We start from the raw sequence: 18,687 nt of genomic DNA, 5'->3' as shown, positions 1-18,687 counted from the left end.
GCAGAGCTTCCAGAGACTTGAACGGTGCGACCATTGTCATTTGCGTGCCATACTGCCGTGCTACGATCCTGGCGCCCGCTCAAAGTCGTCTGGAATCACGGGTGCTACCACGGGCTCTAGAATCACGTCGAGGAGATGATGCTGCCATTGCCGATTAGAGCCAGAAGACAAGGGTGATCTCGTCTGGTACGACAGGCGACAAGTCAAGTGCTCAGTCCAAATGCTGCCGGGGCCTTGTCGCGCGCCGTGATAGGAAATGCTGTATCAACGGAGTTTCTGTGAGATGGCGCTGCCCAGAGAAAGCAGTGCTATTCTGCGACGTGAATTGAGTCGAGGACTTGAAGATACATGGGATACTTTGCCCACCAATCGATTGCGCACGCAATATGGCTTGCAAGATACAGCTGGCGAAGCGCCTGAATCTTGCAGTCATTGAGCGCAAAATTGATATTGATCTTTTGAAGTGTGCGCCCGGCATGTGCCTCATTCGACGGCAAGCAGCACGAAGTCCCAGCCGGCCTCCCTCTCCGATCCAGCAGTTAGGAGCGGGCAGTTGAGACAAGTCTTCTGAACCTGGTGTCTTCGATCCACGAACCAGTACCCGAAGGACTGGTTCGTGGACAATGAGTGCATTGGCTGAAATCGCATAACAAGGTCGCACAGGTAGTCCGGGGCACCCGTCGTATAACGTCTTTTGCCGAGCGCGCGTGAGAGGTAATGATTAAGCTGTCACACTGTGGCGTAAAGGAAACGGTCCATCGAGGTAAGTTGTATACCGTCTTTTTGAGGTCCGACGTCTTTCTACTGTTGGGCAAGTCGAGCCCAGATACCGATTATGACTGCCGTCTCTTGAATAATAAGTTTGAAGGAGCGGGAAAATCAAGGTTATGCATGGCTCACTTTCTTGCCTAGGGTTGCTCAACCTCTACATGCCGTCATGTGACAAACAAGGTTGCCATTGCATGATTTGGTGGTTTTCGTGAGGCTGCCGAGAGCGTTGGCAACAGCGCGAGGGAACCCAGAGATGTGGTTATGCCGAAGTGTGTGGCTGCTGTGCTGGTAACGAGGCCATACTTGGAGTAGATTAGCGAGAGTGAAGACACGGCAGCAGCCATTATCCGTATGCAAGCCGAGGACTGTACCAACATACCGAGCTGAAAGTAACCATGGATGAGCAAGGAAGGCTCTCTTTTGAGCCCCAGAGAGTTGTTCAAACGACATGACTGTAGCACAAGGCCGCATGCTCGGCATACCAACCACGACTCTCTCCCAGCTCAGCTCGGAACACAGACCAATCATGGTGTCTCGAGCACGATCAATCACATTGCCGCCTCCCGCACCGCAGAATGGTGTTGCACAGCAGTTGATGGTGGCAGGCGTTGAAGAAAGCGATCGTATCAGACGATGGTGTTGCGAGGGTGAGCGCAAGATCTGCTTCAAGGCCAATATGGAGGTGCATGATCTTGTTAGGTGAGACCTTTTCTCTCGCGATCATCGCCTTCACCCCGCCGAGAAGTTTTGCGGCTAAATACGTCGTTCCAGAGCTCAGTTGGTAACTTGATAAGTTGATCATACCGGAATGTAGCGTATCGATCGATATGCATGCAGCAGCAAGGCACTTTGCTACCTGGGGTATGCGAATCAAGGAGTATGTACAGAATTTCTGCGAAAACGGACTAGGTAATGAACTCTCAATGCCTATTGCCCCGTCTCAACAAACAGAGCGATCAGCGCTGCAACGCGCTCCTGCACATTGGCATGCGGTCGGGTAGGCGGTCGACAGCAACGGGGTCGCAGTTCATTCTCTTGAACCTGTTCGGCATCGTTGTTGGTGAACCCTAATTTAGATGACGCGACCCAAGACACGGTAAAAGAATGCCCCAGGAATGCGCCATGGGGAGCATGTTTGAGGGGCTCAGCTGTCAGGTTCGGGGGAGCGCTAATTTGCGTTTGGGCTCTCAAGCAATGGCTCTGTCCTGTTTTGTTGCCCAAGCTTGGAGAATGCCTCATCTAATTACCTCGAGTGCTCCCGTAGCGTCGCCCCCATTGCCGTGACTGTGAACTACGGACAATATCATGCGTACCATGGCCTTCAGCTGATATGGTTGAGAATAGAAGGAACTATTCATCATGATGACCTGGATCCATGGTCCTGGACCTTCCGTTACGGCCACGAGGTGGGCCCGAGTAGAAATGTCTCGCATCACGCAAATCAGCATGTCGAGTTTCTTACCTTAGTTCTCGGAAGCGAATCTGCAACATGCGGGCCTCGAGGCAAAGCAATGAAGGCAAGGTACCGATTGTCTGCCCCTTCCCACCCTGGCGGGATGACTTGCATATCAAAGACATGGCCAGGCGGATAGGACATGGTGACAAGGACGAAGCAGGTGGATTGCGTATGGGAAGATTGTACAAGGGCACAAGTGGCCAAAGTTGCACCAAAGATGAAGTGGTAAAACGGTAACAAGCGAGAGACCGTCGGTGAGAGGGCAGGCAAGGCGGGCTTGTGTGTGTCGCGCGAGATGGGCTGGACTAAGGTAGAAGACCACGCTTTCCAGGGCCATGGTAGATGTCGTGGTGAGAGACAAGCCAAGCGAGCCAAAGTCGGAGCCAGGGTGTGACGCCGTGATTGGACACCTGCCACACCCGCAACCGCACCCGCAAGCGTATCGGCATCAGGCGGATGTGCCATGATGAACGGACAGTAGGCCGACCGGAGCATGAACGGCAGAGCCTGTGGCCTACGTCTCGTCCGCTTCCATCCACTGTTGCCAATGATGGTGTCGAGCCTGCTAGGTATGGAAAGTGGATGGCGCTATCTAAACAAGTAGAGGGGAGGCGCCCGAGGTCGATGGTTACGGCCGTAGGCGAATGGTACCGGTATTGTATTTGCTCTAGGAATGAGGCGGCCGACTGTGTTAGGCAAGATACGTACAAACACCTAGCCCGCAGGGCAGGTCAGTAAGCATAAGCAGACTCTACCTACCTGAACGTACTGTGTAGAATATCTACCGGTGGACGAAGAAGACGGCGTGTTAGGTAGCGTTGTCGCATGGTGTGCATGGGTAAGTAGGGAGCACGCATGCGGCTTCGAGTGGTAAAATGGAGTGAGAGATGGCGAGCCAGGGAGGATTGGGAGGTGAAGAGAGCGACGAGAACAGCGTGCTGGAGTCGAGATGATGACGATAATAACGGGCCTGGGAGGACCCGTCCATGGATGGCCCTGTACAGAGTTGCACCCGAGGGATTAGCTGGGCACCTCGATGCGAGGTACCTCTAGACCAACGAGGGGCATGTCGACCTCGTGGAGTACCCGTGGAGGACGCTCTACCTAGACTCTAGAGGGAGTCGAGGCTCGTGGTGTTTTGGCAAATTCGGTATGAATGCTTTTTCCAGCAGGCAAAGTGTGCAAGTGTAGCCGAAGCGGAGGCGGATGAGCAGCAAGTCGGATGTGGAAGAGGATCGAAACGGCGGGCTGCAGAGAAGGGCTCGTTGGCTCGTTGGCTCCCACACTAGCGAGGCACGCTCCCTGGCAGGCGAGGGAGAATGCAGGTTGCGGCGCTGCAGCAGAGGGAGAGGAACAGAGAGGAGAGCGCCTAAGGTCAAGCTTGATGGTTGAAGCTTGTTGGTTGCTTGACGAGGCGACTAGAGGGCAAGCCGCAAGAGGATGGCGAGAAGTGAGGAGGAAATGTCAGGGGGGACCCTACTCTCCGGGACCTGCAGGACGGGACTCGATGAAGGAATAAGAAAGTGTTAGCGGCAGAAGCGGGGGAAGAAATCATCAGATGTTGGACTTGTGGCGGTGATGATGCGTTGCTGCTCGTGGTGGTGGTGGTGGTGGTGGTGGTGGTCATCAAACGTGGTGGAGGAGGATATTGGGTTGAGGGTGGCCGTGAGGGAGGAAGATGTCGTTGTCACAGAAGTAAGTAACCTGAGGCACATGGATGTAAAAGTGCGAGATCTAAGGTAAGGTATCTGGGCAGGTACCTTGACTTGGGATCTTCCTGCCCTTGAGAGAAGGACCTAAAGTACCCTGCCTGTTTAGACACATGGCCTTTTCCTTCCATGGCGTGGAAAGGTGAAGATATTCGAGGAAGGAAGGGAGTGAGGCAGGGAGGAAAGACCAGGAAGCCGTCGTATGGCGTGCCTGCCCGCCCGTGCTTGACTATCCTCACGATGTACATCGGTACGGTACGTCTTGGCTCACTACCTAAGGTACCTTAGGGAAGGCACGTATTCGCTGAGTGCTTTCCTTACCGGCCTTGGGCAGGTACGGGTGGGTAAGGTACTGTTCTCACCTTTTGTTCCTTACTTTAGCTCAAGGCAAGGCAGAGAGCAGTCCGTTGGGTACTTTACCTAAGTGCCTAGTAGACGGAGGCGAGTTACTAGGTATCGGCACAGGCAGCGCCGCCATGGCAGTCTAGGGCACATGGTTGCTGAAACTCGCCTGATGTCTGCTGGAAATCCGCCGGGACCAGACTGACAGCGGCCCTTGCCTTGCGCTATCCGCGTCGGGGCTTTGGGGGCGGTGTTGGTGCGGCCGGGACTTTACCTACCTTAGGTAAGCTAAGGATCTGACTCCCCTTCAATTCCATTGGGACCTCCACTCCGTCATGGTCGCTTATCTGCGTGAGTCTGGAAGCTCACCAATGTAGCTAGGTACCGATACCTACTAAGTAATTGCGTAGGTACCGTACCTTAGACAACTTACCTACCTCGTACCTGAGGTATGTTTGATGGTTCAGTTCCTCCAAGATGGAAGGCGTGGAAGGTGTGAAAGAAAAGATCGGTGACAGGGTTCTTGCCTTACTGCTGGGAAGTAAGGTAAGATACCTTAGATAGGTACAGAGGTACCTAGAGGCTGGAGGGAAGGCCCGGCCTCCGACGTGACCTCCATGTCGGGTGTAAGGCAGGTACCTCGAGTTTGTTCCTCAGGTCTCCTCAGGTCAGGGCAGGTCCATTCTTGGAAGAGGTCTGTCCTCCTCCTTCCCGCCCGCCGTCGCTCTCCTCCCGCGCGCACTAAGCCAAGGTACCTTAGCCAGATGGACGACAGACGGGACACAGACGGCATGGATGGTGGCTCATTCCATGGGACCATTTCCTCCTGCTCCTCCTCTTCCTCAATCCTCTCATCACTTTACCACCATGAGAGACTGAGACTCCAACGCTCCGCTACCATTCACCTATCTCACCGTCCCCGCCATCACGGCCGTATGCGTCACTAATTGTCATGCTTCTTCTACATTACCGAGTACCTACCTGACCATCTGCCGCCGCCTTGTCTGCCACTAGGTACCTCAGGAACCTACCTCGGCGCCCCCCTCAATGTCGGCCACAACCTCACAGCAACAGCATTTGCGAGCCAGAGATTGGGTGCTTACCGCTCACCACCGCCGCACCGCCTGTCTGCGAGATCTGCAACAAGGGTTCTCCTTGTAATCCTCCTTTAGCCGTCGATCCAGTCTTCTCCAAACACCCGAGTCTTCCAAAGGGGGCAATGGAATGATCCCACGAGGCTTGAACCTGGTCCATCTGACCAAACGTACGCTACCAACTACGCATACGTACGAATAATACGCCCCGATACATAGCCTTGCAATTGCTAGCCCAGCTTCGCCGTCCATCAAACATGGCAACGGCATGACTCCTGGCCCCTGAAGCCTGAAGGAACCCTCGCCTTGATGGTCTCGTCGCCTCCATCTTGGCAACTCGAGTTTGCCCTTTCAGACTTTGACGGTCAGACGGAGCCCTATCCGCCTCACTTGCGCTACTCTGCCCACTACCGGTGTCAGTCGTCGCCTTACCGTCACGAATTACCATCTTAGTCGTCACCCTAGTCATGGCGACCTAGGTACCCAGGGGCGCCTCGAGCCAAGCCTTGTGAGGGTGTCGTTGTAGCCACCTTCTTTGCCGCCTATCGTTCAATATCTCTTCAATTCAACTTGAAGAGAGACGCGGACTGTGTCTTCTGCAGGAGCAACTCGCCAGATCAATTCCTGTAACACCCGCCGCCGGCCGCTAGATGCGTGCCTGTGCAGTCTTAGGTTGTGTACCTTGCCTCACAAATGCACACATCGCTCCCCGGACCTCAGGACTGGGACGTCCTCACTCTTGTGATCCTGGCCGTCGGTGCCATTGGTATGGATGGGGGCCGTGACTGCACCCAACACAGTACGGGCAAATGGCTGCCCGCTCCACTTCCGGAACGTTCGCTCTCGACATGTCGTCTGGCCGACTGTCGGGCTGGGAACACAAACCCCATGGACCTAAGCAAGCCAAGCAAGCACCAACAACAACCGAAAGAATTGCAACCACGGCCAGGCACGTATTGCTTCGAGCCTATCGACAGCGGCCGTGTGCCATTTGCTCGCGTCGCCTGCGAACGCAGCCAGCTGCTCGTTCGTCGGTACTTGCTCTGAGCTCGTACTTGGAGCTACACCAACGTTTTCGAAAAAAGACATCGATTTGTATCTTTGCCATGTTGAACCGAGTCTAACGAGGACGCCGCGGCGGGAAGCCACCGACCTTTCCAAAACCACCCACGTTGAATATAAGACCGCAACCGTTCCCAGGCCATCGTCGACGTTGAGCCATCTCATTGCCCGCCCACTGTGAGCCAACCATCCGACACTAGTCACGGTCACTGGAATCTCTATTTGCTGGAGCCCAACCCGTCCTGGTTCCATCACCAACTGGTATCGGTCGTCGTCGTCGACAACTCCCACACCCCCTTGCTGGCTGTCATCGACCCATCGCATTTCACTTTGCGGCATCGCCCGCCTTTCCCATCTCACCCCAAGCTACCGCCCGTCAATTGGAATTAGGTGCAGTCGTCTCAGACACGAGTCTCACGCTTGTTGACTCTCCGACAACCACTAGGAACGAACCGACGGCGGCAAGTCCACCAAGCCAGCCCACTAGGCACCTCGTGAAGAAGGCCCATCCAACGGGGAGGGGAATTGGGTTGTGAACAGTAAGTCTGTGCCTGACATGACAGCGAGACACGGGCGCTACGGAAAGAAGTTGAGTTGACGTGCGGAGGCGGGCAGATAGCCAGACACAGATCCGTCTATTCCCGTACAAGACGGCCGTCAATTCACAGGCCCACGCCGCCAGGCCACGCCAGGCCTTGCCAATTCCGTGCCGTGAGTCTTGAACTCTCTTTTCTGGACCCCTTCCACGTTCCCCTGGGATAGCCAGGCATCTTTGCTTGCGCTGCTCTGCCCAAGCAATAAAATGGCCGGTCCTGGCGCCAACCCGTCCCGCTCTCCGGCGTCAAGGCTTACACGGGAGACTGCCATGGCTTCTCGAGTCCTGGGAAACGCACACAGTGCTGGCTCGTAGTCCGAGACGGGTCACAACAAGACGGGCGTGTTTTGGATTCGCCCAGATTTGAACCTCATCAGCGTCGACCGACAGAGTGGCCTCGGCATTACATCTCACTAGATGATTTTCTCGGTGACGGCGTTGGTCGAAACCCCCAACATTTCCCTCCACACGCACGCACATACACACACACACACACACACACACTCACGCACTTGGGCCCTTGTGGAGGCATATCGACCAGGGCGTTCGTTCAGCTGCGCTGGGGGGCCCTGCTCGGGCAGAAATGACGGGGATTCGATCTCAATCAACTGCCCGGGTCTGCAAAGCCGCCTAGCTTTATTGGACCATTTGACAGGCGTCGCCGCCTGGCTTGCTTCCCGCCGTCGATCATCCCGTCTCTAGCCTCTATGTAGTGCAGCATTGCTGCCTCCTCCTGGCTGCAAGGGGGTGTAGTGTGGTAGTCAAGTAGTGTATGCGTAGGGAACATGGAGGGGAGCCCGAGTGTCAACACACCACTGAAGGCAGCGAAACCCCGGCTTGGCCCTGCGAACATGCTTGGCTGGGCTGCGATGGGCTGTGGTGGGAGAAGATCGAGAAGCCAAGGTTGAGGCAAGAGGTCGAGATGATGGCAACACAGCGCCGCCTCTGCCTCTTTCGATGCCTTGTGCATCTGCGCATCGCCAACCACTTCTCGACATGTTCAGTGTCGTCAGGTTTCCAGCACACGCTCCCCTCATTTTCAAACAACGACTTGACCCGACAGTCCTCTCTGTCACCGCCGAGGTTACAATCACGCTATTCTCCAGCGGGAGGATGAATCCACTGATCGCCCCCGGGGCCGAGTGCTTCACCTGCACTATTAGCAATTGGGCTGACCAATTAGTGGTGACAGGAAACATCGAGAAAGAAACGAGCAGGGCAGGGCAGCAAATGCCAGGGGCAGGGCAGGAAAGCTCCGAGATTCAACCCCCCCGGTGAGGCACAGAAATTCCACGGCGTCTTCTTGACGCTCGCGTGCAGGCAAGAGGCAAAGGCAGAGCTCAGCTCAGCGGAGAGGCAGTGTCGTAAGTGTACCTACCTACCCATACGGCAACTGAGAAGGGTGCAAGCCATGCTTGAGCCCCCATCTGCACCAGCACCCTTGATTAGTTCTTGATTGTCTAATACAGACTACCGGTAGAGAGTATCACGCGTTATTGATCGACCCTCTGAGACCAAGGCGAAGGAAGAAATAAGCATATTCAGGGGGTGCAAAGCAATTGTGTCTGGGTTTCTTCACATTACCGAGTACCTCGCCGTTTATCGCGACTTTTTTTTTTTTTTTTTTTTTGACAGCACTCCCAGTCGGGACAATTTGCGCCCACTCCACAGCGGCATCAGAGATCGTCATTTGGCAGATGCGCCCCGGAAGCCCGAGCAGCCGAAGCGACACGGACGAGTAATTTGACCCCCAACGACCTTTTTTCGGTCGAGGCGAAGCAGTACCGTACCAGTAGTGTACCTACTGTACGGATACGGAATCCTAGTAGTATCATACCTTGCTGGGCTCAAGATCTCCATAGATCTCCGTCGGCTTTCATCTCGGCCGCGGACGACACCGGCCAAACCCAACGCTCCCAGGCGCTGCTGTTGGCTGTTGTACGCTCGACCGGCGCAGACATTGGCACCTTGGATTTCAGCCTCCAGAAAGCACGCTGATCGTACGCTATCTACGGATATACTTACCTAGAGGTGGGTAGGCCGCAGGCCAGATAGCTATCCAAAGACGATCGTGAGAGACATCAGGTCTAAGCCGGTCCGGTCCCTGGATCTCACTCTGAGTTTTGAATCAGATGTAAGTCTCATCTCTCTATAGCCAGGTTTGCTGCATCCCTTCATGCGGATCTCCCGATCTCCTCCATTTTTTCCCACACCTGATCTTCCACCGGCTCCCGTGCTTTTCCCTGGTAGGTATCCATGATGATGGTGCCATGTTAGCAAAATGTGCCCTCTTTCAGCTACGCTATCTGTGGCATGGGCTCACCAACCTTGCTTCATGCGCTTCTAAGTTCTCGCACATACACACACACTCTCTCACTGCACGGAGTACTGCCACTCTCATATCTTGTCCTCTCGTCTGGCCCCCCCTCACGTCCTCCCAACTCTCCCCCCCGTTTTCAAAAGGCACGAGCACACAGGGTTTGTATTGGATGACGGGTTGGTTTAGCCTGGGGGATCCCTCGTGTACATTCGCACTTGTACATTGCCTGACAGGTCTTGTGCGAGGTCTCTGGTGGTTGAGGGGGTGCGGACGGACGCATGCAAGGGTTCAGCCGGTCGGTAGTATCCCAAGCCAGATCCAGTGACACTGGAGCGTGCCGCTTGTATCCCGATTGCACAGACTATTACCGCACCCCTCCATGCCGTTAGATGAGCCCCAGTCCATCCTAACCCTGGCCACATGCCACAGTCGGTCTACAGCCATTCCCTCTCGTTCATCCCAACCCTCCCGCTCATTGGGTTTGCTGCAGCTGCTCACAGGAGCTATGGCCAATCACAGTACGCTAACCCGTAGTTCGCAGACATCAAATCCCATCTACGGTTGATCGACACACGCCTCAAGCCTCTCACACTCACACTCACTCTTATTCTCGCTCTCTTCTATGATACCCCCCTCCCTCAGTCTGTCTCTCACTCACGCCTTCACACACTCACTCACACACACACACACACACACACACACACACTTTTCTTTCTCGCTTCCTCTCTTTTCAGTACCTACCTCTGTTGTCCGAACGCAAAAGTCAATCTGAAGCTTCTCCCGCCCTAATAAGCGTGCATCTTTCGAATATCGCGAGCAACAAGCGACAAGGGGACATCGCCTCACTGCTTATATGTTTCCCACCAAGCCGACTAACACGGCGAAACCTCACTGCGGATAGAAACACCTGTTCTTGCGAGTCTTTTGGTTGTGCTGTACATCATCTGTACGTAAGGTACCTTAGTTACCCAGCAATACCCCGGTACTGCCTCTCCTGCGCTGCCGCTCATCACGGTCGATCTTGACGAGTAAGTCCCCTCCATAATTCCTTTTTCCTCTCCTCAATCTCAAGTCTTTCTCTCTTTTCTGCCCTCTTCTTACCCATCTATGGATCCAGGCCCCTCGCCCTGAGCTTCCTGATGTTCCCTGTCATTTGTCATTCCCCTTCTTCTTCCTGCAACGGCCGTTTCCTTCTTTCCCTATTACGAACGGTCTCTCCCCTTCAGTCTCCCTGCATGAGAGACTTTTCGCTCTTCTTTTGCTTTCTCACTTTTGACACCATAGCCCCGTGTCTTGCCTTTGGGCTACAAGTTGGTTAAGCTACCACGCTACCTACCTGCCTACCTATCCATGGTGTCTGAGTAGCAAGAAAAGGGCAGTTCACCAACATGGGCGACAGCCTTATTCCCTTGCCACACCCCCAAATTCTGTACGAAGCAAGTCTCTCCCCAACTGCATGCCAACTCTCGCCAGCTGAAGCGGTTCCTACACATCATCATCACCATCCACGAATACCTACCTACAGCCACTCAAACACGCGCAACACCCTTCCTCAATGAACAACTGACTCCCGCTCCCCCACCCTTTTCTCTTCAGATGAATGAGACCTTGTTGCTCATAAGACAACTGGAACCTCGCATCCCCAACGGTGGTCACTATCCCTGCCCAGCCTTGCCAGTCCTCTACAAGAATCCATAACCACGTTCAGGTTGCTTCCTGTACGGATGGATACCTAGGTACCCTTACCATACACACCCCCCTCCCCTCATCCCCACAAATGCCACCCGGTCTTGACTCCCTCCTTGCCCGCTTCTTCCTCCGCCAAAAGCTACCCGTGGACCAGATCATCTCCACTGGCTAGGGAAGGACGCAGAGCCCTCTCCCAAAAGAAACGACGAGGGGTACTACTGTAAGGGAGGGTAGTCGGGATCCCCAAGACGGAGCTATTGGTACGTGAGCTTTCTGTTAGTGCGGCAAGCAGACCAAAAGCAATATCCATCTTCCCAAGGTCCCTGTTCCCTCCCGTGTGGATCTGTCCGGCCGAACCTCTCTGTCGCCACAGACTCGTCGTCGTCGTCTTCCCTTCAACACTCATAACACACGTACCGTGCCTGGCCTGCAGGGAGACAGACTGGCTTTGCTATCTCTCTCTATGCGAGAAATGCAACACCACTGCCCCGTACCTCGTCAACATTCCTCATCTACCTCCTTCACCCCCGCAACAAAATCAGCGACAGAGTCTGACTTTCTGAGTCCCAGTCTCGTCTCTCCCTCTTACTCCCCATCTCATACTCTTTTTCTAGTTTCCCCATTTCTGCCTTCGCCTACCCCGTTCATGCCCGGTGAGTAACCTCACACTCGATATTCGGGCACTTCTGGCGTGGTGGACCTTGCAAACCTACCGCTCTTCTCGCCGAAGAAACGCACGAGTGCTGCAGCATCTTTGAGCTTGTTTCCTTGAAAGGACGCCTGTTTCTAACTCTCTTGTTCTCACGAACAGGTTCGCCATCAGCCTACAGGACCAACGAACGAAGCACGGTTCAGCTCCACGTCTTTGGCATAGTCAACGGATTCAGTCTGTTTGTCAACAACCTCTAGCCCTGATTGGACACAACACTGGCGAACACCCCGGCCTAGACGGTTGAGTACGTGATCCCTTCCTCTGCCTGCAAGCTGTTGCATGGCCACGAACTCCAGCAAGAAGCCGTCATGCCACTCGCTGCATCTTGCCGTCCCCAGCCAGCAGTTCTTGCGAAGGAGCATCAACGCTCCACCTTGGGAGCATTCAGGCTGACTTGCGTGCCAATGAACAGTCCCAGCACGGCATCTTTCAGTCGGTTACCAACGCGTTGGAATTCTTGGGTCATCCCGAAACTTGATCTCAGATTTCGGTTTGCCAGCGCCACGGCGACCAATGACAGGTGCATCGGTCTGAGTTCACTTCGCGCAACATCTGCCCTCAAAGAGCTGAGCTTGGTTTAAGATTGCCGCTCCTGGGTATCTTCTCAGCCTTCCCGCTTTCTCCATTTCTCCAACTTGCTTCGCTCTTCTTAACCTGGTATCATCACCCGGCCCGACCTCTACAGCTCGCTCCTCGATTCCAGTCGCGTCAAACCTCCACAATAATCACAGCAGCCGATCTTCTCAAATTCCTAGCGCCACCAGCCAGCTCGGATACGCCATCCACATATCTGAGTACGGTGTCTCAAACCAATCCTGCCGGGAGAATATCCTGAGACTGACGTTCCTCTACTAGGAATTCTCCCTTCCCTCGCACTTGTCCTTGGCTCGTTCAATAAAACTCGCCCGGACTCTAATCACAGCAATCTCAAGACATATCTCTCCCTTCCTCCCTTTGTCCCTCGACGGTCCCACAAGGCCATAGTCTCTTTTCCTGTCGTTGCAACACTGCTCCCGAAACAGTGGGTTGCATTTTCCCGACACCAGACCACGCATCCTTTCCCAAGTGCACCCTCTTCTACAGCTTGAATGTCTGCTGCGAAGTTTGAGTGTGCTTCCTACAAGCATTTCGAGGTGAGTCAAAACTTCCCATCTCAACGTGGAGTTGAGCCACCCCCGAGACGTCGTTGGTCGCATCACTCGACAACGCCTCGTGCTATCTTGAAGATCGTGGTAAGGCTGACGAGGGGTGCTTCACCGAGAACAGCCCGACTTCCACCCGCAAAGGCCAATAATCATCGGCGAGGAAGGCCTTGACTCGCCAGAAACGGTGACTCTCAAGTACGAAGAGGCAGTCGCAAGGGCCAACGGAGACCTTCGGGGCGACTCCCCGCCGGGCGGTCTCCTCCCCATGTCCCACTACGGGAAGCAACAGCCAGGCCCAATCCACGGTACGTTTTTTTCCGCTGTAGAAAAGGCGAGCTTGGTGGACTTTGTGTGATCTTTTCGGTTCCCATGAGAGCTTTTGGCGCAATACACCCAGTTGGAGTGCTATGGCTAACACGACATGTGTCCTGCAGGGTATGATTCATCCCGTGGGTATCAGGATGCCGGGTATCAGCAATATGGAGCGCAAGCCTATCCTGCGCAGCACGGCAGTGCAGGCCAGCTCACCGCAGCCCAGATGAACCAGGAAGCCTTTGCCGCCAACAGTGCGGTGGGCTCGTACATGTCTGTCAGCGTAGGTCCATCGGTGGTATCATGTCAACCAAGTTCTGGAATGGCGGGCACCAAAGTGCAGGTCAAGATCAACTCGCCATACGATCTTCTCACCGTAGCGCCTTTCTACTCCCTCGTTTTCGGCGTGAACAAGGTGCAGGCACAACCCACCAAAGAATCCCAGGACAGCAACGGCTACATGTTCACTGTCTCGGCCGATGCACCGTCATTTGTGGTCACCAGCTGTGCCAACGAAAACGTGCCGGTTTTGGTCCTGATTGAAACAGAGAACGGCGAAGAAGTGTTCAAGGCGGCAGCGGGTCAATTTGTATATCACGAAGCAGGCCCAGGTGCTAGCTCAGACGACATCACGAGGAAGATGTCCAAGTCACCTGAACAGCAACATCAGTCCCCCAGGTCAGCAAGCACTCAGCTCGGCAACGAAGCCAGTACAAATACGTACGACTTTGCTACAGCTCCGCAACAGCCTGCCCAGTCTCCCTATGGAAACTCATTCTCGCAAGACAACAACAACAACACCAACATGCTCAGTGCTTACCGAACCAACTCCTTCCCGGAGCAGCATTACACCCGAGCGGTGCCCCCGCCATTGCGGCCGCCGATGGCCGGATGGCAGGCATACGGACGAACGCCTGGCCCCCCCATTACGCACACGCAAATCTCCCGTCCTAGCTTGACGCCGCTGCCGATGCCATCTGCCACGATGCCTCTGCTTGTCAGGACCAGCTCGATCCCTAGCTCTCCGGGAGGCGGACAGCAGTCTGGTTACAACCACTGGGGATCTTATTCAAACAAGGCTCAACTGAAGATTGTTGGCAAGCTCGATACCATGTCCCACGAATGGTCCCCCGAGGAGTGGTCTAACCGAAGACGCATCGTCATGTTCAGTAAGAAACAGACGGGACCGACGCTCACGGCGACCTTCCGACCTGTCAATGTCAATGAGAGACCACCCAACAGTATCTGCATCAGCTGCATCTGGTGGGCAGAGAAGAACGAGTGTTATGTCACGTCTGTGGACACTATCTACCTCTTGGAACAGCTTGTCGTTGCTCCAGCCAGGTTCACTGTGGAGGAGAAGAACCGCATCCGCCGCAACCTCGAGGGCTTCAGGCCTTTGACTGTCAGCAAAGCCAAGGCCGACTCGGAGGAATTCTTCAAGATCATCATGGGATTCCCGAACCCGAAGCCGAGGAACATTGAGAAGGACGTCAAAGTTTTCCCGTGGAAGATTTTGGAATCGGCGCTGAAGAAGATCATTGGCAAATACAGCGCTAGCCCCTCATCGACTCTTCCAGCCTCGCACCTCTTGACGCCCACGCCGGTCAACGCGTATCCTCCGCCGCTCCCGACGCCGCCAGCCCCGACTGTTGCATCAGACCATGTCAGTGCCTATGGTGTGCCATCGCAAGTCCACCACCACGAAGGGCTGACCTCACCGCGGTCGATCACTGGCAGCACGCACAGCTGGCCGGCGTACTCGACAGGACCACCGCGCAACCTTTCTCCCGCACTTACATCAGTGTCCCCGCGGCAATCTGGACTACGTCTCGCTGCACCTCTACCAGCTGTCAGCAGCTATGATAGTCGGTCGATGACGAGCCATTCGTACGGCGGCGGGCTCCAGACACCGCTGGGAAACCAGCATACACCGCCTTCAGCCCCTGGACGGTGGGATCCTACGATACCAGCGATGCATGCACCAACTACCTATGCAGAGCAGTATCAGTCCATGACTGCGCACCATACCCCGAGTCACCAAGTATACGGTGGTGGCGGATACGGGGACGGGGCGCAACGGGCTTGATGCCGCGGAGGCTCCTAGGTGGGAGTGAGGGTGCATGACGGGCGGCGGGCCAGGTGAGCGACGACGACCTGGCCGAGGAGGCAAGGTGCTTCGCGTCTGGTGAGGCGCAAGCGTGATATCCCGGAAGCAACACAACAAGTCTTGTCAAGAATTGATGGAGTGAGTCACTACTTTGGGACCACAGCCCAGGGGTGCGGGAGGGGCTTGGAGACACAGGGCAACCGCGTGAGCGAAACACGGGAACAAGAGCAGGGCTGGACAAAGAGAAGGGAAGCATCAAGAGATGTCGTCGGAGAGCAAGTCGTACGTCGTTGACTTGATTGGGGATGGTCAGGTTGCGACTTTGGACGGGCTGCACGAGGAAGATGGGGGTGTGGTGTAGGGGTCCACGGGTTTATTCCCTTTCCCCCCCGGTCACACACATGTGCATCTGCCCGTTGCAGTCCTTGTCTTGGTCCCGGGTTGACTGTCACTGGGAGCAAGCAGTGCGGTGCTTGAGCTTGAGCATGAGCATCTACACTACTACCGAGTAGGACTTTTCGGTGTGGATGGGTGGAGACCCCGGAGGTGCTGTCAGCTGCTGTGGCGCAGACCAATGGAGGCTTCCGGAACCGAATCCACTTTTCCCGATTTAGATGGAGTCGGCGAATCACATCTGCCCCGCTCAGCGACCGGCACCGCCTGCTCCACTCTCCGGCATCGACTTTGGGGATTACGAGCCACTTTTCCCCCGACGCACCATCCTCGACCCTCCCTCTCCCCCCCCCTCCTTCGCCATCCTAGCTGAGAGCCTATCATCCCGTCTCTCCCTCTCTGAGCCTGTCTCCATGCTCTAGGAGGCGGGGAACCTTTCGATATTGCCCTCTTTTTCGACAGCTTTCAGTATGGATGAACCCCTCCCTTAGACCTTCACCGCATTGTCACGATGGGCAAACAATGCAGGGGCAAGCGGCGCCTACTTTGCCTCTCTGGTCACACTTTTGTCTATCATCCATGACGGGGACGATTCTAGACCACCTATCACCGCCGCGTTTGTCCGCCTGCACTTCGATAACGGATTCGAGCCTCGACCATCAACGTCGCCAATCAGTAGCTCTTTCCTTGGTGCATGATGGGTTGGGGGTGTATCCGGTGATCGCCTCTTGGAGGGGTCGCCTGCATCCGTCCGGCCTGCATGACGTACATCATCTGCGTCAAGGAGCTACCGAACGACACCGCGCCTTATCCGCCTGCTCCCAAAATGCCAGACACTACTCTGTCTTCTCCAGACCCGTCTTTCAACCGGCTTGTCTTTGACCACTCGCTTGCCTTCCCGCCGGGCCTCTTCGGTCGTGCATTGGCGTTCCCGTGTTCCATACATGGGTTTCAAGGGCTCACCCGAGCCATTCACATGGTCTCCAAGTCTAGACAAGCGCTCCCTAAATCAACGACCAAGAACGAGCCGGCTCATATGTCACGAAAAAGACAAGGAAGCATATTCCTGGTCAAGATCAGTAGCAGCCCCCACCATCACAGCATTTCATGACATGCCTTGGCTCTCGACTCGCTTCGCAAACGCGGGTGGCGCGGCTGAGTTTATTTTCACGCAGCCCGTCCGACCCTCCACTGCGCACTTTCGCTATTGACCCCAAGATCGGCAAAGACGGGGGCGCGGACTGATGCAACTCCGACCGCGACGCTGCTAACGACGCGTACTCTCGCGGCCTGGGGCTGGCTCACCATCTTGGCGTCGATTTTCCACACCACCAATGTGTCTGCCTCCTTGCCCGAGACATTTTCATACTTGTTTCAGGAAATGACTGCAGTTCGAGCTGCCCACTGCCCGCATAGAAAGGATACAACGGCGTTTGTCTACGGCTCGTTTGGTGATAGACTCGGTTGCATTTCGCTCATCATTCCCCCATAGAGGACCGCCCACTACTACCCCACCAACGATTTGGCATTATAACCAATACGACTTTTTCCGCCTCTTCAAACCCCCTCGGTGTATTGCTAGCAGCATTCCCACGGCCCGTCGGGGCACCTGACGTCGCTTATCTGGATCACGTCTCGGCAATCTCAACCATATACGACAATCACCTCCACATCGCTACAATCACATCACTTGCGCTACAACGACATTCCTTGCTCTGAACCCTCCCTCACAGAACACAACACAACACAACACCCAACATATCCTATACAGCGCTTTCATTATCTTTCTCCTTCTCCTTCTCTCTCTCTACCTCCCATACATCTCATATTATCTATGCATTTATCTTTACTGGCGCGAAGGGGAAAGGGATTGGGATAGAACAGGGGAGAACTTGGACTGGGGCCGGTCAAATCATGTAAGACTTTCTAGAAGACAGTCAAAGAGGAGGAGGGGATCGGAACGGACAATGTGCGGACAGGGCGACTGAGAATACACGGGTTTCACAGGTGTCTATGGTACGGTACAGACCGGGACAGGTCGGTTCTCGGGGAATCAGGTAACGGGGATACAACATTTTGGTGGGCTGCACATAGCATTATACCCTTCGCTTTGCTTTTGATGGCTTCGGGATCTGGGTTTTCGGTATTGTCACATATGGGATAGTCTCCTGATAATCATAATCGCTTGACATCTTTACGAGCTTAGTCCTTACTCCTCGCCGTGTGATGTAGAATGATTCACGGCGCTTGATATATATGCTGCCCGCGTAGATGTCGCATCTTGACGTGACTACCTTGAAAACAGCACACCGCCTGGTTGAGCATGAGAGCTGGCTGATTCACTACTTCCACCGATCAAATCAAGCGTTGATAGCCGTGATGAACGTAAGCTGTTGAGACCACCTCGACTTGTATAAAAGAAGCCAACTATCGATTGGTTATGATTGTCGCCACCAAAAACATCCACCACTCACCCACTGCTATCAAGGTCCTCGGACATTGAAACTAACAAGATCAACTCACATCTTCATCAGCATCGCAAGCTCCAACAAAATCACACCAAAATGGCAAGCGACTCGAGCGTAAACGCCCTGGTAGGCATCTTATCCTTCACCATGGTCGTTGCGTTCCTATTCTTCTGCTTCCTCCTGTACATGCGCTTCGTCAAGCGGCGCGTCCTCGTGCCCGTGGATCTGGGACCGCGCAGGGGACGGAGTACCACCGCCGTTCGGGGCAGCGTTGGCGGTGATTCTACTGTGGGAACTGTGGAGGATCAGAGATGTTGGGAGTGAGTTGGGTCGGTCTGGTGGTGTGACGACGGAGCGACCGGCGAGGGTGGTTTGAGGTCCACCGTAGTGATGGGATAGGATTGGGATAGGCAAAGTTTGCAACTAAAGGCAAGGGGCCTCACCTGGTGATGCACGAGAGACTCGTCTTGGGAGGCATTCAATGGATCCAACATGACAGTATCAAATAG

The 18,687-nt window shown here is 54.8% G+C and overlaps 1 protein-coding gene across 1 annotated transcript; it reads left to right on the top strand.

The window, feature by feature from the left end:
* The first annotated feature begins 6,603 nt into the window (after nucleotides 1-6,603).
* HER10_EVM0011764 (uncharacterized protein) lies at nucleotides 6,604-17,911 on the top strand. The gene is made up of 3 exons (XM_035481185.1): nucleotides 6,604-12,883; nucleotides 13,017-13,200; nucleotides 13,330-17,911. The coding sequence occupies exons 1-3, from the start codon at nucleotides 12,839-12,841 to the stop codon at nucleotides 15,294-15,296; spliced, it is 2,196 nt and encodes a 731-aa protein (XP_035327339.1). The 5' UTR covers nucleotides 6,604-12,838; the 3' UTR covers nucleotides 15,297-17,911.
* Nucleotides 17,912-18,687: the final 776 nt, after the last annotated feature.

The sequence above is a fragment of the Colletotrichum scovillei genome (assembly GCF_011075155.1).
Source record: "Colletotrichum scovillei strain TJNH1 chromosome Unknown Contig00011, whole genome shotgun sequence".
Classification (NCBI taxonomy): Eukaryota; Fungi; Ascomycota; class Sordariomycetes; order Glomerellales; family Glomerellaceae; genus Colletotrichum; species Colletotrichum scovillei.
This window is presented reverse-complemented; position numbering and strand designations above follow the sequence as displayed.